Source organism: Anopheles maculipalpis, chromosome 2RL, assembly GCF_943734695.1.
Source record: "Anopheles maculipalpis chromosome 2RL, idAnoMacuDA_375_x, whole genome shotgun sequence".
In the NCBI taxonomy this organism is placed as follows: Eukaryota; Metazoa; Arthropoda; class Insecta; order Diptera; family Culicidae; genus Anopheles; species Anopheles maculipalpis.
This window is the reverse complement of record NC_064871.1, coordinates 43379499-43399572: the sequence shown is the minus strand read 5'-3', so window position 1 is coordinate 43399572 and position 20074 is coordinate 43379499. Positions and strand designations below refer to the sequence as shown.

Below are 20074 nucleotides of genomic sequence, written 5' to 3'. Positions count from 1 at the left end.
CTCTTCAAACAAAAAAAAAAGATTTTTGCGAGTCATTATATAAAACTATCGAAGGCACGAATTAAAATAGGAGAAGAAGCTCGAACTCTTCTGTCGCTATTCGTTGCGGAAGGCGCGATAAAAAAGCCAAACAAAAGTAATCAACTTGCCACTTTAAACGTGTTCCTGCTCGCTAATCCCGATCGTGGCGGTTTGTTTGCAAACGTCAAATCCGTCTGGCTTGGAAGAGGGTTTTGTTGCTGGAAATTTGTAGCTGCGGAAAATCGGCCGCAGTACGCGGTAGCATGGGACACGAAATCATTTCAAGTTTGACCTACAGACAGAGAAATTGTTAGTTCTAAAGGAAGGACGTCCGAAAAGCGTTTGGTGTTTGGTTGTGTACCAACAGATTTCTACGACTTTATCAAAACAAAATACTGTCTCAACGGGAAGGCAGCAGTGGTACTGTCGGTAGTGTTAGTGGAGGTGTACCAGGCGAAAAATCTAAACCGCCCGCAAAACAAAAAAATCCATTACATATAAACAAATGGTGCACATTAGCGTGACAAAAGGTTGCCTCAACGTCGCCGAAATGCAAAGGCAAACGGGTCAATGAATTAAAGCGCATCTCCGGCATCCGGTAGTGTGACTGGCGGTGGTGGTAGTCCAGGTAGATTAAAGTGGTATGCTCATCGTGGCGTGAAGAGAAGTGGCTGTGCGACTGTTTACGGTGGGAGAACGGAGATTGGCGAATCCCCATTCTCAAAGCTCAGTCGTGGTACAGAAAGTGATTGTTCTATTTGGCACGAGTGTAATGCAATTCATTCGCAGTTTACGGAGCTGATGGGTTGGAGTTGGTTCCGTTGTTCCTAAAACCTTAACCCCAGCTGGTGGTGCTTTCCTAGATTTGGGGGGAGGGAAAGAAAACAAAGAGCGATAAGAATCGTGCGGAGGGAAACGAAAGATAGTACGAATGCTCCACGTCACCGGTCAGTTGATTGAACGTATTATATTATTTCGTGTGTAATACCGCCCCTGACACAACGCGGAGTGCTCGGGCCACCAGAGCGAATAGAAAATTAACTGATCAAATGTGTGCTGTCTGAAGAAAAGGGGACAAGGGCACAACTAACATCACATTCCCCAACAATCATCATGATTATCCGGCAGCTGATGGGCCTTAATCCGTGGGCCCGTGTGCTCGTACCGTTTCTGTGCGTGTGGGTCCTGTTTGTTCTGATATTCTACTCCAAACTGAATACCTCCGCCTCGTCGTCCAGCAACGCCGCTGCCAATGCTGACGATTCACTGAAAAGGCTCGAAAGAGCCGTCCAACAGCTGGAACACTCGAAACAGATCGACCAAGAGCTGCGCTTGTTAGTTGACGAGTATATGGCCGATGCCGGCACGTCCGCCGACCGAAAGCAACACTTTATCGACGAGCTGGGCAGCAAGCTGGAGCAGGACGGTGGTGCCGGCTGGTTCGCACTTGGACGGCCTCGCAATGGACCGTCGCTCGAGTACGAACGGCTTCGGCGACGCGTCAATACCAACACTCAGGAACTGTGGAACTTTGTGCAGTCTGAGGTAACCAAGGTACAAAAACAGGTGCAACGAACGGCACCAGAATTGGCGAAGCCGTTGAATGCTTTCCTGTCGCTAGCGGCCGAACACAAACGCTCCCTGCTGACCGATATCGATCGAATGCGCACGGTGGACGGCTATGAAGCTTGGCGGCATCGTGAAGCGACCGATCTGAGCGATCTGGTACAGAAGCGACTGACACGGCTACAGAATCCGGAAAATTGTTCCACCGCCCGGAAGCTGCTCTGTCGGTTAAACAAAGGCTGTGGCTATGGATGCCAGCTACATCATGTGGTGTATTGCTTCATTATGGCGTACGCGACCGAGCGCACGTTGATACTGAAATCGAAAGGATGGCGCTACCACAAGGCCGGATGGGAGGAAGTGTTCCAACCGATTTCGGATACGTGCCTGGATTCGAACGGTGCATCGCACGCTAGTTGGCCGGGGCAGACGAATACCCAGGTGCTAACACTTCCGATTATAGATTCGTTGAATCCGCGTCCACCCTACCTGCCCCTGGCAATACCGGCCGATTTGGCACCACGGTTGATGAAACTACACGGCGATCCGATCGTGTGGTGGATAGGCCAGTTTCTCAAGTACCTGTTGAAACCGACCGGTGAAACGCAACAAATGCTCGAGAATGGCATCGAGCGGTTGGGTTTCAAGAAACCAATCGTTGGGTAAATATTACAGACTGTGTTGTTTGTTCTGCAAGGGAGCTACCACACTAAGCATTGTTTTATTTTGCAGCGTGCACGTGCGTCGGACTGATAAAGTTGGTACGGAAGCTGCATTCCATGGTATCGAGGAGTACATGACGGCGGTTGATGACTACTATAATCAGCTGGAGCTGAAAGAAAAGGTTGACAAGCGGCGTGTATTCGTAGCGAGCGACGATCCGAAGGTAAGCATCACGCAAGCAAGTTGAGCAAGAAATAGTAAATATAATAATTCATCTCCCCTTACAGGTGATTGAAGAAACGAAAACCAAATATCCTCAGTATGAGGTGATCGGCGATCCGAACGTGGCCAAGATGGCGGCCGTATCGACCCGCTACACCGATTCCTCGTTGAATGGTATCATTCTTGACATACATCTACTCTCGCTCAGCGACTACCTCGTGTGCACCTTCAGCTCGCAGGTGTGCCGTGTGGCGTACGAAATCATGCAAAGCATGTACCCGGATGCATCCGGTCGCTTCCGGTCGCTGGACGACATCTACTACTACGGGGGGCAGAATTCGCACAATCGCGAAGTTGTCTTACCGCACGATCCGAACAGTCACGACGAAATTCAGCTGCGGACGGGCGATTTGGTTGGCGTTGCCGGTAACCACTGGAACGGTTATTCAAAGGGCAAAAATCTGCGCACCAATCAGGTGGGACTGTTCCCCTCGTTCAAGGTGAACGATAAGATCGAAATTGTGGAGCTACCCACGTATCCGGATGTGAAGTAGTATTCCTTACAGAGGGCAGGATGGCGCCATTTGATAGTGAGAGAATTGTAACGCATGGATCCTATTTGAATGCTGAATGGTCGCGAGTTTAACAGAGTGTATGCATGTGCATCGTGTGGATGTGTGGTGTGGTGATCGTCATCGTTTTCCCTCTGCCGGGTGCGTTGCCTGCGGCGGGGTCGTTTGCGATCGTTGCAAGAACGAATGTTGCTTTTTGCTGTGTGATACTGAGAATAATGAGTTTTTTTAGACCAATAGCCAGTCGTTATCCGTACATCCCGTTTTATTTTTAATGTCTGGTTTTAGTTCACCATAGTTAAGAAGTTAAGAATGAATTTTATGTTAGATGAAATATGGGGGAGTGTAAGTCGGTAAATTTTCTTTAGGTTGGATTTGCTAGAAATTTTGAAGCATTTCTTTTCGCGAGAGCCTATAGCCCGGAGGAACAAGTGTAGGAACAAAAGTATTTGATATTAAAAACGACAATTTAAACATCGTCCGCGCTTCATTTTTTGCTCATCGCATGCCACGCGTGTTTTATACGCTTTAGCAAGCGGAGAATCAACCTGCTTTTAGAAAAAGCTATTGAAAATCACATTGCAGATGGGGTTGATGAAATTTTAACAAAATAACATCGTAACGGTGAGGATGGGAAATGTAGAACGAAAAAAGCGAGCTAAATGAACATGCATAAGAACATGCATAATTTTTTTTTATAGCAAAGTTTTTTGAACAGTTAGGCAATCGTGAAAAATCATTTAAAATAGCAAATTATAACGTTCGCAAAGATGAGGAACGAATCGCGGGAAGGACAGTTCCAAACGTTGCGGAACGTTATGCAGGGAAGAACCGCCGAAGTTGTTGCAAAATGATTGCAAAAAACGTAAGAAAACAAGCCAACACACCCTCAACATGAACACCGAATGAAAGTATGATAAGCAATGTGTCTACTTCGCAAAATAAGAAAATAAGTTTATTTATGGCGAAAGCAAACAAACTTTGTTTATTTTTTGTGTTCTCTAGCAAGAGAGAAATAATTCGCCTACGGTTATGATCGACCAACAGTACCAGTCGACGAAAGAAAACAATCGACGAACCAAAAGCAAGGCGAAAGTCGGATGACATTTCAAAAGACGGGCGAAAATGAAAAGGGGGGAATTGTTTTGTAAACAAAGCAAACCCATCCTCTGCAGCTTTGTTCTTTCGCAGAAAAGTGAAATCTCGAGGCTTTGCAAAATTAAAGAACACAGAGGATAAAGCGAGCACCTGTCGTAACAATGCTGTCGGCAATGATAAAAGATCATCAAGCCAAGCAGGCAGCAAAAAAGGAAGACCAAGGTACGTTGCAATGGCAGGTTTTGGCACGGGAATAGTGGCTCTATTTTATTCTTTTCTGCTGCTTGGTTCCTATCTAGAGCGTCGCCGGAAGGAAGCAATCCTATCTGCGAACGAGCTTACGCAAAACTTGGTTGACCATCTTAACGTTGGGTAAGTGATGTCAAACTACTTGTGTATCTTTTTTGGAGCTTATTATCCATTTTCCTTTCCTCTCAGTGTTGCCCAAGCGTACCTCAACCAGAAGCGACTAGACGCGGAAGCCAAACAGCTGCATGTTGGAGCTACCAACTTTGCCAAACAGACAACCCAGTGGCTAGCGTTGATCGAAAATTTCAATGGATCTTTGAAGGTAAGGGGCATTGATTTTTTGCATTTCTTGCTTATACAAATATGTCTTATCCGTCATACTCACAATAAATAAATAATATAATATGTCTTTAAAATCTGCAGGAAATAGGAGACGTGGAAAATTGGGCAAAAACAATCGAAAACGATATGAATGTCATTACAACCGCATTGGAAATCGCCTACAAAACTAGCAGGGAGAAATGAACGGCAGAATGTGCCCCTTCTGCATGTCAAACGTCCATTACTTGTGGAACCTTATCTTTGTTTTTGTACTATTTTTTATCCCTTTTTGTTGTGGTCACCTTCCTTAACGTGCTAGAAGAATGATGACTTTAAGTCACATTCCGATCCAACTTCCATAGCTCAACAATTTATTTTTACCCCCTAGTCAGTAAATCACTTGTAACAGAAATACGTTCAAGCTATTTTTACGAAGAACACAATAAAAGAAAGCCATCGGAAACAATGCACTGTAATTTATAGGCTCCAATTTGCTATAGATAGAAATTATCGTAAAAATAACTACCGAATCTCTAGCTTGCCGTCCAGGCGCTCCGTTGCTAGCAGGGGAGAAGTACTAAACATACCAATATAACTTCCAGCTGTTTGAACTGACAGCTCCATTGGCTGTCATTCGCTCGCGTGCCAGACGCTTCTGCGTACGTGTGTGTGCGCGCATAGAAGCGAGTGAGTGTTTGTGGCAACAAATGCCACAACAATAGGAAAGAACGAGATGCAAAGCGTGTGCATGACAGAGAGACAGAACACAGACAGCCAGTTCAAGAGAAGATATCATACGGCCGTACGAAATACCAAGTTGTGTGGTACAGCAGGGAAAAAAATCTCCACAGGCTGACAGAGGCGCTTGCCAGCAGCTTTCCGTCAACATCGTCAATACTGGCAAGTTCGGGTCCGTGGCAATTTGTTTGCTGTGAATATACGTGCATTTGTTTCGCTTTCGGTACGCTTACGGTGTGTGAAATATACGCGTGCATATGTGGCTGCATCCGAAAAGTGCGTGAAACAAAAAGAAAACACACGCACGGCATATACCCATCATGGTTTGATTCGTGGGCTAAAAATCTCTCTCTCTCCCCCCAAGAGTAAGTGCGCACCTGTTTCGTCTGTGGTCAGCAACACGATATGACAGTGATGTGTGCTAAGGAAAAAAACGTGCAGAATATGGGCTCGCCATCGTGCAAGGGAGAGCATTTAGAATAAGTCAACCAAACGCCCGAACGGAAACGCATTTCAAACGCATCGGAAACGTCCACGACGAATAGGTTGCTTTAGTGGGCAGTGTGTGACGTTGTGTGTTTGTTTGCGAGTGTGTGTATGCGAAAGAGGCGCAAAGGAAGAAAAGTGTGCAAAAAGAAAAAATATGAGTGTGCAAAAAAAAAGAAATATTTGGAGCACACACACGTAGTGTTAGTAGCGAGTGTGTGTTGCATGTATGGCTAGCAAATTTCGTGAGTGTTCATATATTTTGTGCAACAGCAGCTTCGCGGTCATCCCTGTTCTCTCTCTCACTGCTTCATTGCCTTTACCCATGCACGACAACATCATCGAGCGGGGGGTATTAGACGATGACCTCGAAAGCCGAAAACATTCGGAATCATGTGCACCAGTATCACACCAGGAACTACTAGGCAAAAATGGAAGTTTGTTGCAGTGTACGTTGGAATGGAAAAGCACAAGAAAATCATTACCAAAGTATACAATAAAAGTGTCCAATTCAACATCATCATTTCTCCCATATGAAGTCACGAATCTGTCGTGTCTGATGATATGCCAATAAGCGCGAGTATGTGTGCGTATGATAAAACGAGACAGTGCGCGCTGTGTATGTATGTGCTACTCGCAGCAACGGAACAACGGACAATAACAACAATGGCATCAGCATCAGCACCAGATTTTAATCCAGTAGAAAACGTCATCCGTCGCGACTTTCGAGCTCAATGAAGAGAGCAAAAAAAGAAATCACATGCCCACAAAACATCCAGAAAGGAAGCAAGGGCACTTTTCCGTCAAATTATTAGTCTGCCAAAACATGTGTAAAACCGCTATAATTAAACTCCGAGTTCCAAACTGGAAAGTTTTCAGTAATCTTTATTCATGTGACTGTTCCTTCTGTTCCTTCTCTACATCACTTTCAATCCAAACACGCCTTCTTACGAGCCACTATGACTCACCCTCCTACTAATATACAACGTGTCTCATGAGCGCCAAATGATTCTTTGTTTCTTGCTCTAGAGACGCGTGTAGTATATCTACCGATCGTTGTAGACAGTGGCGTGTTTAACGGTAAGCGGAGTGAGCGGCCCCGGGAGGCCCCGAACCCACAAAGAACCTTTCCTTTCCTCCTTAAGGGCCTCCGAGGGACAAAATCCGCCACTGGTTGTAGAATAATTTCCCACAGCTATATAGCTTGGTTGACCTCCCTTACACTCACAAAAAGTTTTGCACAACCTGTGTGTAACCAGGACAGGAAGCAGGAGCAGACACACGATTACTAGCACCGTATATGTTTAAACAAAGGGAGGTGTAGGTTCCACATATCTGATAACGAATTTTAACATTGCTCTCCCGGTCACACATCGCACCGTTTCAGCAGCGGGAACGGGGACCGTGATTTGCAATTGATAAGCCGGACCGCGCGCAATTCCCCGGTTACGGTTTGTCACTCGTTCCAGTAGTATCCCCGAGGGTTGATTTTGGACGACCTTCGCATTAAATTGAACGTGCCGTGCTAACGTAGTAGTCGATTGTTTCAACCATATTGTTCATTGTTGACAATTTCTCAACCAATCGAAGCAACCTACTTTCGTTCGGGTTACGACCGTGTCTCCTAGTAGAAAAAAATTAAGTCTTTATACAACTCAGAAAAGATAGTTGAGTGATTTATTTCAACTGAAAACATTCTCCCTTTTTTGCAGTAATATGGAAAATGTGTGCAAAAAACAGGTGTTAAAAATATGCAACGGCTAAATCAGCAGAAGCAGCTCACCGAGAGCCAGTGTGTAGTGTAATTGTTCGGAATGTGGTGTAATAATGTTCATAATCGATTATGCTGTGGATGTGCGTAGTGTTGATGAGATAAGAGATCAACAGCAAATCAAAGCTAGCTTATCAATCAAGTGAAGAATATATACGTACCTTGCTTCCCTCAATATCTCCGTACGAAGGGAAGGCCAACGATAAATCGGTACGAAATTGAAATAAATAAAAAATCCGTCACACGATTTGTGCCCGTCATCGAGGGGAAAACACCTATTTGGCAAGGTGTAAAAGTGTGTGCGCCATACATCGAAGCATCCAAATAATAGATGCAGCCTCCGAATGAGCTTTCTTCTTATTAAACTTTCGGCGCAACGTAACGTAGCTGTGAGTTTTAAGTGAGTGTACTTAAGTGTATCTACTACCACCACAAGTGAACGCATCCTTCTTGTTTATCGTCCGCGAAGGGGGGGGGGATCACCAACCGGGCCGGTACACACGTATTATTTTCTACGGTAAACGGTTTGATACGATTCCTAAAGCTGACGGCGCCGTCGCGTAATCCATTCGGTGACACCGTTCGAACCGATTCCGATCGGATCGTGTTGCGGAGCGCAACGGAAACCAGCACGACGGCGGCGGCTACCAGCGTTGTACCTGCGGTGCCAGCGAGGAGCAAGGCCAAACCGGGCGGTGAGTAATCCACTCGATCGAACGCGTCTCCTACGGGCATTGCGGCCCACGGAGCGCAATGATGTACGACGCATCCCCTGGCTAGTGGTGCGGGCGCGCGCGCGTGTTACCGTAGATGTTGTCGCGCGGCCCACCTGCGAAGGCCATGCGTGCGTGCGTATGTGTGTTGATGCTCTGATGCTTAAGTAAATGTGATGACGAATGGGTTGGGTGCTATAGTTTGAATTTTTCTCGGAGATTTCGATTAGCATAAAACAAGTAATTATTGCTGAAAATTTGAGAGGTTATTCGAGCTTAGAAAGCCCCATACGGCACACGGTAGCCCTAGATTGAATCCTTGATCTTGTTTTCAATACTTACTTTGTATAGCAGTGTTTCAAATTCGGCTAGTTCTTTGGGACTGCCAGTTCTCAGTTCTGCGTGCGACAGAATGATCTTGAAACGTTTTGATACCGATTTTGATAGAAGCCACTGGGTCACCTCTGAATTCTTGAATACCTCACAACATTACGATCAGGTCATCATTAGTGCATTTGGTGCTCTGATGATGGATTATAAACATTAACTCCGTTGGACTACTGTTGCCATGGTTCACGGTTGTCATCTGAGTGTTATCCAAAGATGATTCCTTGGATAAATTAGAATCTCTCACATGTATACAGTATGTGTCTGTGGATAGCAGTATAATAATGGGCGCGGTATTGGGCTGGTAGCGGGGACAACGGAACCGGCCTTCAAAAGACAGGATTTGGGTTTGAAATCTCATGAGGACTGACTATACAACTATCATGGTATAGTAAATTTTCGTGAGTGCTACCTAATATGTATCCCCCTTCATTACCAGACTTAAGGCAGGTCAAGGCATAGCCCCAAATTTTGCCATTTTTTCGATGTTTATGATGCTTTTTTGAAATGCAAATCATCATAGTATAAATCAACATGCCGCCCTTGCAACTGTGTTAACACACGGCACGCTTGTATTCGTTTTTAAAGCAAAATGCTTTCTTTCCAGAAAAAAAATTCAGACTTTAACACGGAAAAGTTAGGCACAGTTGGTTTATAAAAAAAATTGTACAAATTAATCTACAGTGCAAAGAAAGTACAGTCAACAGGGCTTCTAAGACTTAAGTATTACTCACAGCTTGATAATAAATCCGGAACATGTATGTGGCTCATTCCTTCAACTTTTAAGCTAGAACTAGAAGGCAGTACTAACCTACAGATCGGAACATCAAAATTTCGTTCATGATCATGCATAAAACATTTGTCCCCTCATTTTATCTGCATTATATTTGTAAACATAATTGAGATCATGATCTTGGTTTCATTCGTAAACGCTCACAGGTGTCAACGATTACAGTTCAATGAAATACAGTTCTGTGAGTGAAATTATCTCGCAAAGTCTTGTATCCATGAGTCACAAACGCGTGCGGATGAGGACATCATTGGCGGTAGGAATGCTTCGAGACACTCCCGGGTTTCCCCCCGGCGATGTCAAACGGCACTCCCATGAATTGACTCATGGTTTGAAATATTATCACCAGCGCCGCCACGCAATCGTACACTTCCGGCGTGTGTTGTTGTCTGCTTCTCCCTGCTGCCACAACGTATTGATAAAGACGGCACCGATTAGGGCTGTAGAGAAGAGTAGGAGCGGGGGTTTAATGTGATGTAGTAATTTTATTGTACTTTTTCACCTTCTCGCTTTGCATTTTTAAGAGTTACTTCGTCGTGCACCTTGCGCGCTTGAGAGAGAGGGTTTGGGAAGTCTTGAAGATAAATCGAAAACTTTATAAAGATAGACATTTGCATAGGGTTTTGTGAACTCCTTATACATGTTTTCATTATTTAAATGAATGTGTGTAGGGTGGTGTCTCTTCAACTAGAAGCTCCTTGTGCGAATATTAGGTCAAGGGTGATGTAAAATACTTCAGTTCATATTTCAATTTGCAACACTAATTACCTAGCGTTGCTAATCTCACTCTCCTCCCTCAACAAACCCATCCTCGTGCATCATCAGCTACACACTCGAGGTTAGGCGTGTGCAACCTTCGATTTCTCCCATATAGCGGCTATCGCGTTTTTACTAGATATTGGTGCTAGCCGCACAAACTCAGGTTGTGAGCTCGCGCACTAACAGCTTCAAAACTTCGCGAGAAGCTTAGCAGCTAGCGATCGATTTTGTACCAAGCTTACTTGCAGTAAGCCTAACCATTATGAGCTTGATAAAGGTTGGCTGCATTTACCTGGGTCGCCATCCATTTCCACGCCAGCGTTTGTAACTGTAGTTAGCCGATTGTGTATCGTTGCGAAGCAAAAAGTAGATAAGATAATTGCTGGTCGAATCGAATTTAGAAGCTCAGAAAATATTTATAATTTTTCGCACCATATGAAATATAAAAAATATCATTGTTTCCTCGCGATCCTTCCTTTGCATCAAAGGCAAAATCGATCATCTTGTGACATTACGCCGATCGCACCTGTGAAGAGTAGGAGAAAGTGTTATCGTGCTTTTGGAAACCTTATCGCTTTACTTTCCAAGGGTACTACCGCTGCTGCTGGGCGCAGATGTTGCAAACCGAATGGCACCTTAACAATCCACTCAAGATAAGGCTATTCCCAGTCACGGAGAGTTTACTCGATTGGGAAACTTGCCCTTAACATGACTGCGAACGGGGCAAACGGATGATCAGGTTGACTTCTTTGAACATTATCACTATGCGTCATTGATATATGGTGCATTGGTTGGGAATAGTTTTGTCACAATTGGAAGCACAAGCTCGTTGAGATGATCGACCCTAGAAGGTGGCAGACAGTCTGGCCGGGATTGAGACTTTTCCCAGTGTGTTTGTCCTATCCTATCGTGATGTGAAATGGCGCTAAGTGGTAATCAACCGGATCCGAAACCATTGATAAACGGTAGATATCTACTTATATAGGTGTAATGTAATGCTAATAAAAAATAGGACATATTAAGTACTCTTGAAATGTTTATCTTGCATCGGTTCAAGTGTGTTTTGCATCATTCATCAAATTTCTTAATACATCCAATGTGGAAAAGTGATTATACTACTGCGCCCGAAAAATAAATTAATTCCTTTTTTTTTACTAGTTTACTTTACTTTCGAAGTAACCCCGTTTCCGATGCAATGCACCACTTCCACCTTTTCTCCCAGTCCCTGAAGCAGGTGGAAAACGTGGATCCTGGGATGTCAAAACGGTGTCCCCGAAGCGGCCGTTTTAGCTTGTTGAACAGCCAGAAGTCGGCTGGTGTTACTCCTAATTGTTACTCCTAGCCGGGTTGATGTTGTGACTTACATATTTACTAATGAAAAATAAACGCAAGGGGCTTCTTTTGGAGAGCGAAATTTGACATCAAATGTCACATTACTTTTCGGACACAGTAGTAGTAGAAATGGTATTATTATGCCTTTATTAAATTTTAACACTGCATGTACATACCAATAAAATGCCCAGATGATGTTAATTAAACAGTAGAGCAGCTATACACCAACCATCCGCTACGATTCGTTACACTCCATCGACAAAACTGCATTTGATTCATTTCCTTCGGGCCGCCGTCTGCCAATGAATAAAATGCGTTGGCCTGTTTCGGCTATAACACAACCATTCTGTATGTTGTCATCCCCCGATCCAGTGTATATTGTACCCCCCCCTGGCTGATGGCGGTTGTCTCGCAAACAGTCCCTACCCAGCACAATGTGTGTCAAATGTTTATTTTCCATTTGCCGATTGCCGACATCCGGAATTCCTCCGATTACCACTGATCACAACAATCATCAGCAAAACAAACGATCGCTCAGCACCATTGCAGAAAACGGTTGAAAACTCATCCAGCTTCTTGCATTATCAACACTGTCCCCCTTGATCTATGGAAGGGGTGTGTGTATGTGTATAGCATAACAAGTCGGTCGGTCCACTGTCAAGCGGGTTGTTTTTGTCCCTGATTTTTTGGACCATCTAATGACTAGAAGGGAAATGAACTAGCCGCAAATGTTCGAAGCCGAAAGCGGAATAGCATGATCGCCACTGGACTGGCATATTTGCATGCGTGCGGTGATCACGTTTGGCGTCCTGTATGAGTGCTGTAGTTTGTGTGTGATATGTTGAATATATTGGGAAGCAATGAAGGCAGCATCCATTTTTGGAGCAACGTAACGAAGAGAAACATAAACCGTTTGGACTCTTGGCTACCTTTGGATACTTTTTGCTCCCTTCCAAAAGCTTCCTTTTTAAGGCGAAAAAAATGTGTATTGTCCGGATTGTTTCAAGTAACTTAAAATTTGTTCGAACTATTTTGTGCTATTTTAAAATGTTTCCTAAACATTTTAGAAAACCCCAAAGGCTGGTGACTTCGTCATTACCTTGAGTCTAGGTGACATCTGTCGAAATCGTAAAGTAGATCGTGGACAAAATGGGTATTGTTAGAGAAATTAATTTGAAATCAATATCGAACATCAAAAACATGTGAAATAGATCGTAATTTTTCAAAAATTCCGTTAGCAGATCGTTCTATTTTCTTTTTCCTGCGTCTCGATCTTCACCATGCGGCAAATCTTGCGAACAGCAGTTGAACACGTACCATCTCTTTATAGATTTTAAGGCCGCATATGATACCATAGCCAGGGTTGAACTTTACGAGGTCATGAGATCAAATTGATCAGGCTTGTTAGAATGACCATGACCAACGTCACATGCCAGGTGAAGGTGGTTGGAAAACTGTCAGGGTCCTTTGCTACCAGCAAAGGACTGCGCGAGGAAGATGGGCTCACCTGTCTCCTATTCAACTTAGTGCTAGAGACGGCCATCTGTGACACGGAGGGGGAGACTTCGAGAACCATCTTCTATAAGTCAACCCAGATCCTGGCATTCACTAATGATATAGAAATCATTGGTCTGCGGCTCTCCCAGGTAGCAGAGGCCTACCAAAGGATCGCGCAGACGGCAGAAGACCTCAGGTTGCAGATTAACGCGGCAAAGACAAAATTGATGGTGGGACCATCAGCGGACTCTACTAAGAAATCCGGAACTACTTGGGGGTGATGTACGGATAGGTGACCGCAAATTTGAAGTCGTCCAAAACTTCACCTATCTCGGGTCAAAAGTCAGCACCGAAAAACGCATAGAGACGGAGTTGCGCGCTAGGATGCTGGCGGCCAGCCGGTTATTCTACTGCCTGAGGAAACATCTCATCTCAAAAAACCTGTCGCGACGGTCAAAGCTGGAACTGTATCGTACCTTTATATTCCCAGTACTCGCATACGCCTCTGAGACATGAACCCTTGTCCAAAACAGACGAAGCCCTCTTAGAAGATGCTCAGAAAGATTGTTGGCCCCGTATGTGGCTCGATGGCAGTCTTTTCACACTTCGTGAATTGGAAATTAAAAATAATCAATATTGCAGATTTTTCCCAAGTATTCGCCGGCATGACGTTAGTCACGCCGTTCGTTCACGTTAGTCATATCCATCGAATGACTTACTAGACTTATTATGAGGCGTAGATGGATAGTCAGTCCTCACTGCCGAGGAACGGTACGGATAGGATTTAAACTCCTCTACCAGCAGACTGTCCCTACCCGTGTATATCATGATTAAAATACTTCTCTAAGTAACTGTTAATGTCTTTCAACACTAGTGTCATTCTGCGATCCGTTTTCGTCGGTGCTTCCAATTAAACTTCTTACGCACGTTGTACTTTCATCGGGACGTTGTCTAATATAACAGTACTATATTTACTTATGCAATTGCTGCAGGATATGTACGTTTTTTCACAAACCCGCAGTGCAAGATAAAAAAAATGCTCTTTTTTAAGCTAGTTTCGCTAATTCCGTTCAACCCCAAAACGTGCTCTTTCGGTCGGGGAAGAACTAGTACGGCTGGTTTACTTTTTTCGCTTTTTTTTTGGGGACCTATGATAAAGAGCTTCGTCTAATCTAATCTCGCTGAACTGGGGAAGGGTTTTCTTCACAACTACAACCGTTACCTTACCGTATCGTTACCACTACGCCATACGTTTTTGTCAATGCCAGCATGGCTAAATGCCAACCACCCCGTAGCAGGAATGTCCAGGGCTGTCTTTCGTCGTTTTCGATCCATTAAGTTGCAATAAGCAAATTTCATCCATCTCGCCTACGTGCCATTAGTAAAATAGAAGTATACACTATAAATTTGAGATATTGTGCCATTCTGCAAGCTAAATAGGAAAATTTTATTATTTTGCTGCTTCATTTCCTTTACAGCTTCCTGAAAAATGCCTCCGCCGCCGCCGCCTGGGCCGCCACCTCCTCCAGGGCCACCGCCACCGCCGGCCCTGAAGCTTGGTGGCGGTGCACCATCGGCCGATGGGCGGAACGCTCTGCTACTCTCGATTCAGAAGGGTACCAAGCTGAAAAAAACGGTTACGGTGGACAAGAGTGCACCGGCAATTCAGGGCAAGGTAAGCGTCAATCCCGTGAGTTGTTTTGGTTTTGACTCTGTTACTATTACAGAACTCCCTATCCCCCTTTGTTGCAGGTCGCTTCCGATGGAGCAGTGGCGAGGGCGAACAACCGTGCTCCTGGTCGACCAACAGCGGGAGCAGGTGATGATGGTGCAGCAACCGCACCAACCGGACCGGGACAACCGAAGCTGGGCGGGTTGTTTGAGGGACTGTCATCGATGCCGAAATTGAAACCGGTCGGTAGCAGAACGCCCACCGGAACAGGTAAACAAAAGAAAGCGTTCTTCATTGAATCCCGTGTGTGTTGAACCGGCTGCGGATGTAATATTAGCTTCTTAGCGTTGGGGTGATTTCGACAGTATATAAGAGCAGCAGTATGAGTTCAAGATCATCTGCCGTATCAAATTTTGACCTCAAAACTGAAAGTGATCCCCCGTCGGGGTGCGCACACACAATGCTCCCTTCTTACGCGCCTCTTTTACATCCGCATGCCTATATCGCTCTTTCTCTCTGTCTCTCGCAGGAAACGCATCTTCGGCGGGAATGCAGCAAAACAAAACACCTTCACCGGAGGCCTCCAAGGGTTCCCCGATCAACAATGGACGGGTGGGAAATGGTGGCGGTTCCGCTGCGCCACTTGACTTCTCGGACGAGCTCGCGCAAAAATTAACGCTCAAAAAACAGAAACAGCAGCAGGGCAGCAATAGTAGCAATAGCAGTTACAGTAGTAACACGTCCTCGTCGGCCATCAATCCCCCTCCCACAGCGGTACCGAACGAAACGAACCTGCGGCTAAACCGGGGACCACCACCGCAACCACCAACATCGATCCAACGGGTAAGCTGCGATGCACTCTCGCGCTTCCCTACCGAGATGATAATGTACAATTAATAAATTACTGCTCCTATCGCCCTTGTTTGCAGCCTTCCGGAGACAATGCGTCGTCAAAGACGGCACCATCACCAGCATCCAGTCAGAAAAGGTGAGCGCTGTGTGATAAAAACACTTGCCAAACGGTTGGGACGAATCCACATACATTGAGGAAGCTTAGAATGCAGTTTGCAATATTTTTAAATTTTACATTTTTTATAATGATTTATTGGACTTTTTTTGTTGCTGTAAAAGGCACTTGAACAGTGCCTTCAATAGAAGCGATAGCATCACTTCCCTCATCGAATCTCGATGGGAGTCCCTCGTGCATTGCGTCCCATTGGCGTTGCCTCCCTGTGGGAGATGAAGAGTTTATTTTTGGTTTCGCGCAATCCACTCCTTCTCTACTCCTTTTATTCGATTTCTTTCTGCTGCCGCTGCTACTGCTGCTGCGCTGTATAAAAAGGCTCACCACACTCGAACGGTGTTTATGTTTACGCGATACTATTTTTAACACATTTCCGAATTTTCGCCGTATAGTGGCGTTTTTGGGGATAATTATGCTCTTACATGGTAACGTTTTTTTCTCGAATGTGTGACGCCTTTATATAAATACTAAAAATAGATTGTGTTAGGGAATGTATTTTTTGTACCTAAATTTTAAATACTGATTTGCAAGTTAATTGTTTTGTTTAGTTTTTGGCTTGTGTTGCTTGAATTATTTTATAAAAAGCTTGTGCTTTCGTGTGGCAATTAAATGAGGGTTTTCTGTACTGATAGATTTAGTTGAACAAATTTATTGTAACAGTTTGTTACGTTGGAAAACGATATTCTTGCTAGTTTTTTTTTGTATGCATATATTTGCTAATACCCAGCATTATTCTTTTCCCTTCCGTATTTCCTATCGTCTTCTTTTATATAAAATTCTTCTTGTCCCCGATCCGTCATATCACCCATTTTCATTCATCCATCGTACATCATCATCATAATGTGTGTATGTATCATAATGTTTTCATATACCCGTGTGTTCCTGTTCCCCTATTATGTCCCTTCGATTGCTTGTTGGAACCGGAATCGTTCTGCTTGTTGTGCGTGCGTGTGTATAATTCCGGTAAGTAGCCAAGCACCTGCAACACCAAACCACCTGAACCACCACCTAAGGCTGGCAGCAGCGAAACCGTCGGCCGCGAATGGACCACTGTCCAGCACCACTAGTCCCACAATTAATGCAATCGGCGGCAGCGCACCGATTCCGAATCGATCCGCCCTGTTCGGTAGCAATACGACGGCGATGACGACGACAGCGGCTAGCAGTGCTACGATGGGCAACGGTAGTGTACCGACGGCGGCGGCTGCAGCGTCAACTGTAATCCCGGTGGCACCGAAACCGGTACCAAACTATGGCAAACCAAATCTAGCACCGAAACCGCCCGGTATGCAGCTGGGGGGGATGGCCGGAGATGGCGGAAGCAGCACAACGCGACCAACCGTGAGTCGACACCAGAGCATGCGAAGTCCAAGGTAGGCCGATCGAAGATGAGTTTGCTTGGAATGCAACAAACCTGGAGGTGTACAAAAGTTGGTTGCGCCAAGTAAATTATGTACAGAACCATAAAACGAATCGGTTTAAAAAAAAGTTTTTGGTTGTTGGTTTGTTTGTTGAAGTAAACAAATGGGGGTAGCTTTGTGTTGCGGATTGGATTGCGGGTATTTTGGAGTGCAAATTGTTGACCTAAAGTTGTAAGAAAAGTAGCAACATTTTGGATAATACGTTCCATCTGCTTCTCGTGTAATTATTTATTTTGGATTGGCTTTTCTTATTTTAGGTCCCCTCCGGTCTCGCAAACGGCACCGGTGTTTCCTGCCAATCACTTCGGTACGATGCGTGGACCACCCTCGTCAGCGGCCATGTTCCAGTCGTCGGAATCGATCGTGCGACCAGTGCGGGAAGTAACGGGTATGATGATAATGTCGCATTGACACCATGAACAAGGAATCTCTAATTAAGGAAAACATTCTCCCATAGGTCGCCCATCTGCACCACCGCCAAAGCCTCCAACGATGAAACCACCGCCACCACCACCAGTACGGAGCGTCAGCAATACGAACCTAACGCACCTGCCTCCATCGCTTAGTTTGGCACCATCGTCACTGGACACGACCGGCACCAGTTCACCGGCGACCGAACCAACCTCGTTCGGTTCGGTGAACAATGTGTCCTCACTTACACTGGCTGACGAACTGCGGGCAAAGGTATCGAATGCTAACCTATCGGTGGCCGGCTCGTCCGCAAACTCCATTTCCACCGGTAACTTGAGCGTGCTCGGTGGGGGTGGCACCTTGACAAAGGGTGGAAGTTTAAAGACGACGGCAGCACCACCATTACCACCCCATCGGACAAGCCCGGCGCCACCGCCACCGGTTGCGGCATCGGCAATACTGGTAAGCATTTTAGTGGATGAGGCTTATAGGCTGAGCATTGTTGAGCGGATGGAATGTTGTCCTCTAAGTAGAATAGAGGTGGTTCTTTAGAAAAATATCTCAGTATTATGTACATGTGTGGGACACACTATCCAACCACGTGGTAACAATAAGTTTAGCAAGCCATCCGATGGACGACATGACCTAGCAGAAGTTGTTGAAGCAAGAAGCCTTCGATAACATCTCTAATAAGTTACTATTTAACCTATTTAAATAGTAACTTATTGGAGATGTTATCGAAGGAAAAAGGAGTGAAAGATACAATATTAAGTTAGCTCTCTTCCTTTTTGTCTATTCGCCACTAACGTGCCAGAGTTGGTAACATTTTGTTTGCTTAATTGTTGTAGGTTTGTCAGGAGTGTTCTCTGCCCGCTGTTATTTATTTTATTTATTAATGACTGTACCAATGTCCTTCCCTATTATCAACACTTGCACTATGCAGACGATATTAAACGATAAACGTGCACTACAAACTCTCCTTCACTCCTTTATTAGTGGCACAAAAATGCTATTCAATATCTTTCGGGCACTCGAACGTTCGTGCAAGCAACTTATGAACTACTCGCTATTCGGATCGCCCATACAATGTGTATCCCTTGTAAAGGATTTCGGTGTGTGGTTGGACGAATCATTGTCATTTAAGGAGCATGTAAATATTGCCGTGGTTCTTCAGATATTCGTGATTCGTGAGAAGGCACCGTGTTGTTGCTGGGTTGGATCAATTCTTGAATATGTCTGCGTGCCTGCCTGCACTTAACTTGTGTATACCCAGTCGTCGTCTACGCTTCCGCCCCCTTCTGTACATTCCATCTCGCGTCACAATTTTTTAATTTTATGTGCGTATGAGGGTTCTATGACGTTTTGTCAGCTCTCTCGCGTCACTACATACGGCCAAAATGATTCATTTCTTCGTGCGTTGAAATCCTTCAATAATTTTGCTAATCTATTCGATTTAACACCTCGACATCCATCCAACTACGTGCTATCAATAAGTCTAACAAGCCATTAGATGGCAGGCGTGATGGCTAGCTGAGATCGTTAAAGCAAGAAAAGAAATACCCATCGAGCTCCTGCATACGTTCATTTGTACTAAGTAAAACTTAAAAAAATCAGAATGACAGATTTAAAAAGCTTGAGACAGCCCCAGGGGCGACTGTACGGTATTGGAGCTTAATTTATTTTTCCACCTGTTTCCGATAAGAGATAAGATAAGTACCACGGGCAGTGTGCTAATGTGCAACAATTTGCGAGTGTTTGCGTCATGAAGCACTGTACTAGTTTACTTGACTGTGCTTCTTACCTTTGCAGAACACGGGTGAAGCGCCAGTACCACCACAACGAATTTCGTCAATTCGTAACTCGGCCGGTAGCGGTAGCTTACCGGCAGTATCGACTGTCACTAGCAGTAACAGCAGCAGTAGTCACAATCAGAGTCATCATAGTCAAAGCAGCACCGTTATTATCACCAGCAGCAGCACCACATCGTCTACCGGTGGTAGTCTACATCGTAAGGACACATCGCTAACGTCGGTCACCAGCAGCAGTTCATCAACGGTAACGGCAGCGACGACCGGCACCAGTACTAAGATGCCGTTGCCCGAGATAGACCTAGAGTCGAAGTATGCGTTCTACTTTCACAAGGTGACGGAGTTTCCGCAACCGATACCGTTCCTCAATGTGCCGAAAATCTATCAAAGCGAACTGCGCCAGCAGCAACAACAATCCGCGCAACAAGGTGCACAGCAACAACCGCATCGGCAGTAGTAGGGAAGGAAAGGCAAGTAGTCTGTCATCCCCTGTGAGGGCAGCGAACGATCAACCTAAGAGAAGAGTTGTTTCATGGTACGTTGTTGAAGTTGT

General features: G+C 45.0%; 4 protein-coding genes across 4 annotated transcripts in view; all 4 read left to right on the top strand.

Moving 5' to 3' along the window:
- The window catches only part of LOC126557814 (fumarate hydratase, mitochondrial-like), a 269371-nt gene that overhangs the window by 242321 nt on the left and 6976 nt on the right, over nucleotides 1-20074 (top strand). The window lies entirely within an intron of this gene.
- LOC126557523 (alpha-(1,6)-fucosyltransferase) lies at nucleotides 1117-3150 on the top strand. Its single transcript, XM_050213329.1, has 3 exons — nucleotides 1117-2249; nucleotides 2320-2473; nucleotides 2538-3150. Exons 1-3 carry the CDS (start codon nucleotides 1135-1137, stop codon nucleotides 3024-3026), a joined length of 1758 nt encoding a protein of 585 aa, XP_050069286.1. The 5' UTR covers nucleotides 1117-1134; the 3' UTR covers nucleotides 3027-3150.
- On the top strand, nucleotides 4301-4923 carry LOC126559439 (biogenesis of lysosome-related organelles complex 1 subunit 1). The gene is made up of 4 exons (XM_050215599.1): nucleotides 4301-4364; nucleotides 4442-4514; nucleotides 4581-4713; nucleotides 4815-4923. Exons 1-4 carry the CDS (start codon nucleotides 4304-4306, stop codon nucleotides 4914-4916), a joined length of 369 nt encoding a protein of 122 aa, XP_050071556.1. The 5' UTR covers nucleotides 4301-4303; the 3' UTR covers nucleotides 4917-4923.
- Nucleotides 8238-19978, top strand: LOC126559781 (uncharacterized). Its single transcript, XM_050215954.1, has 9 exons — nucleotides 8238-8402; nucleotides 14664-14860; nucleotides 14938-15127; nucleotides 15387-15700; nucleotides 15787-15845; nucleotides 16853-17254; nucleotides 17560-17690; nucleotides 17760-18175; nucleotides 19523-19978. The coding sequence occupies exons 2-9, from the start codon at nucleotides 14675-14677 to the stop codon at nucleotides 19976-19978; spliced, it is 2154 nt and encodes a 717-aa protein (XP_050071911.1). The 5' UTR covers nucleotides 8238-8402; nucleotides 14664-14674.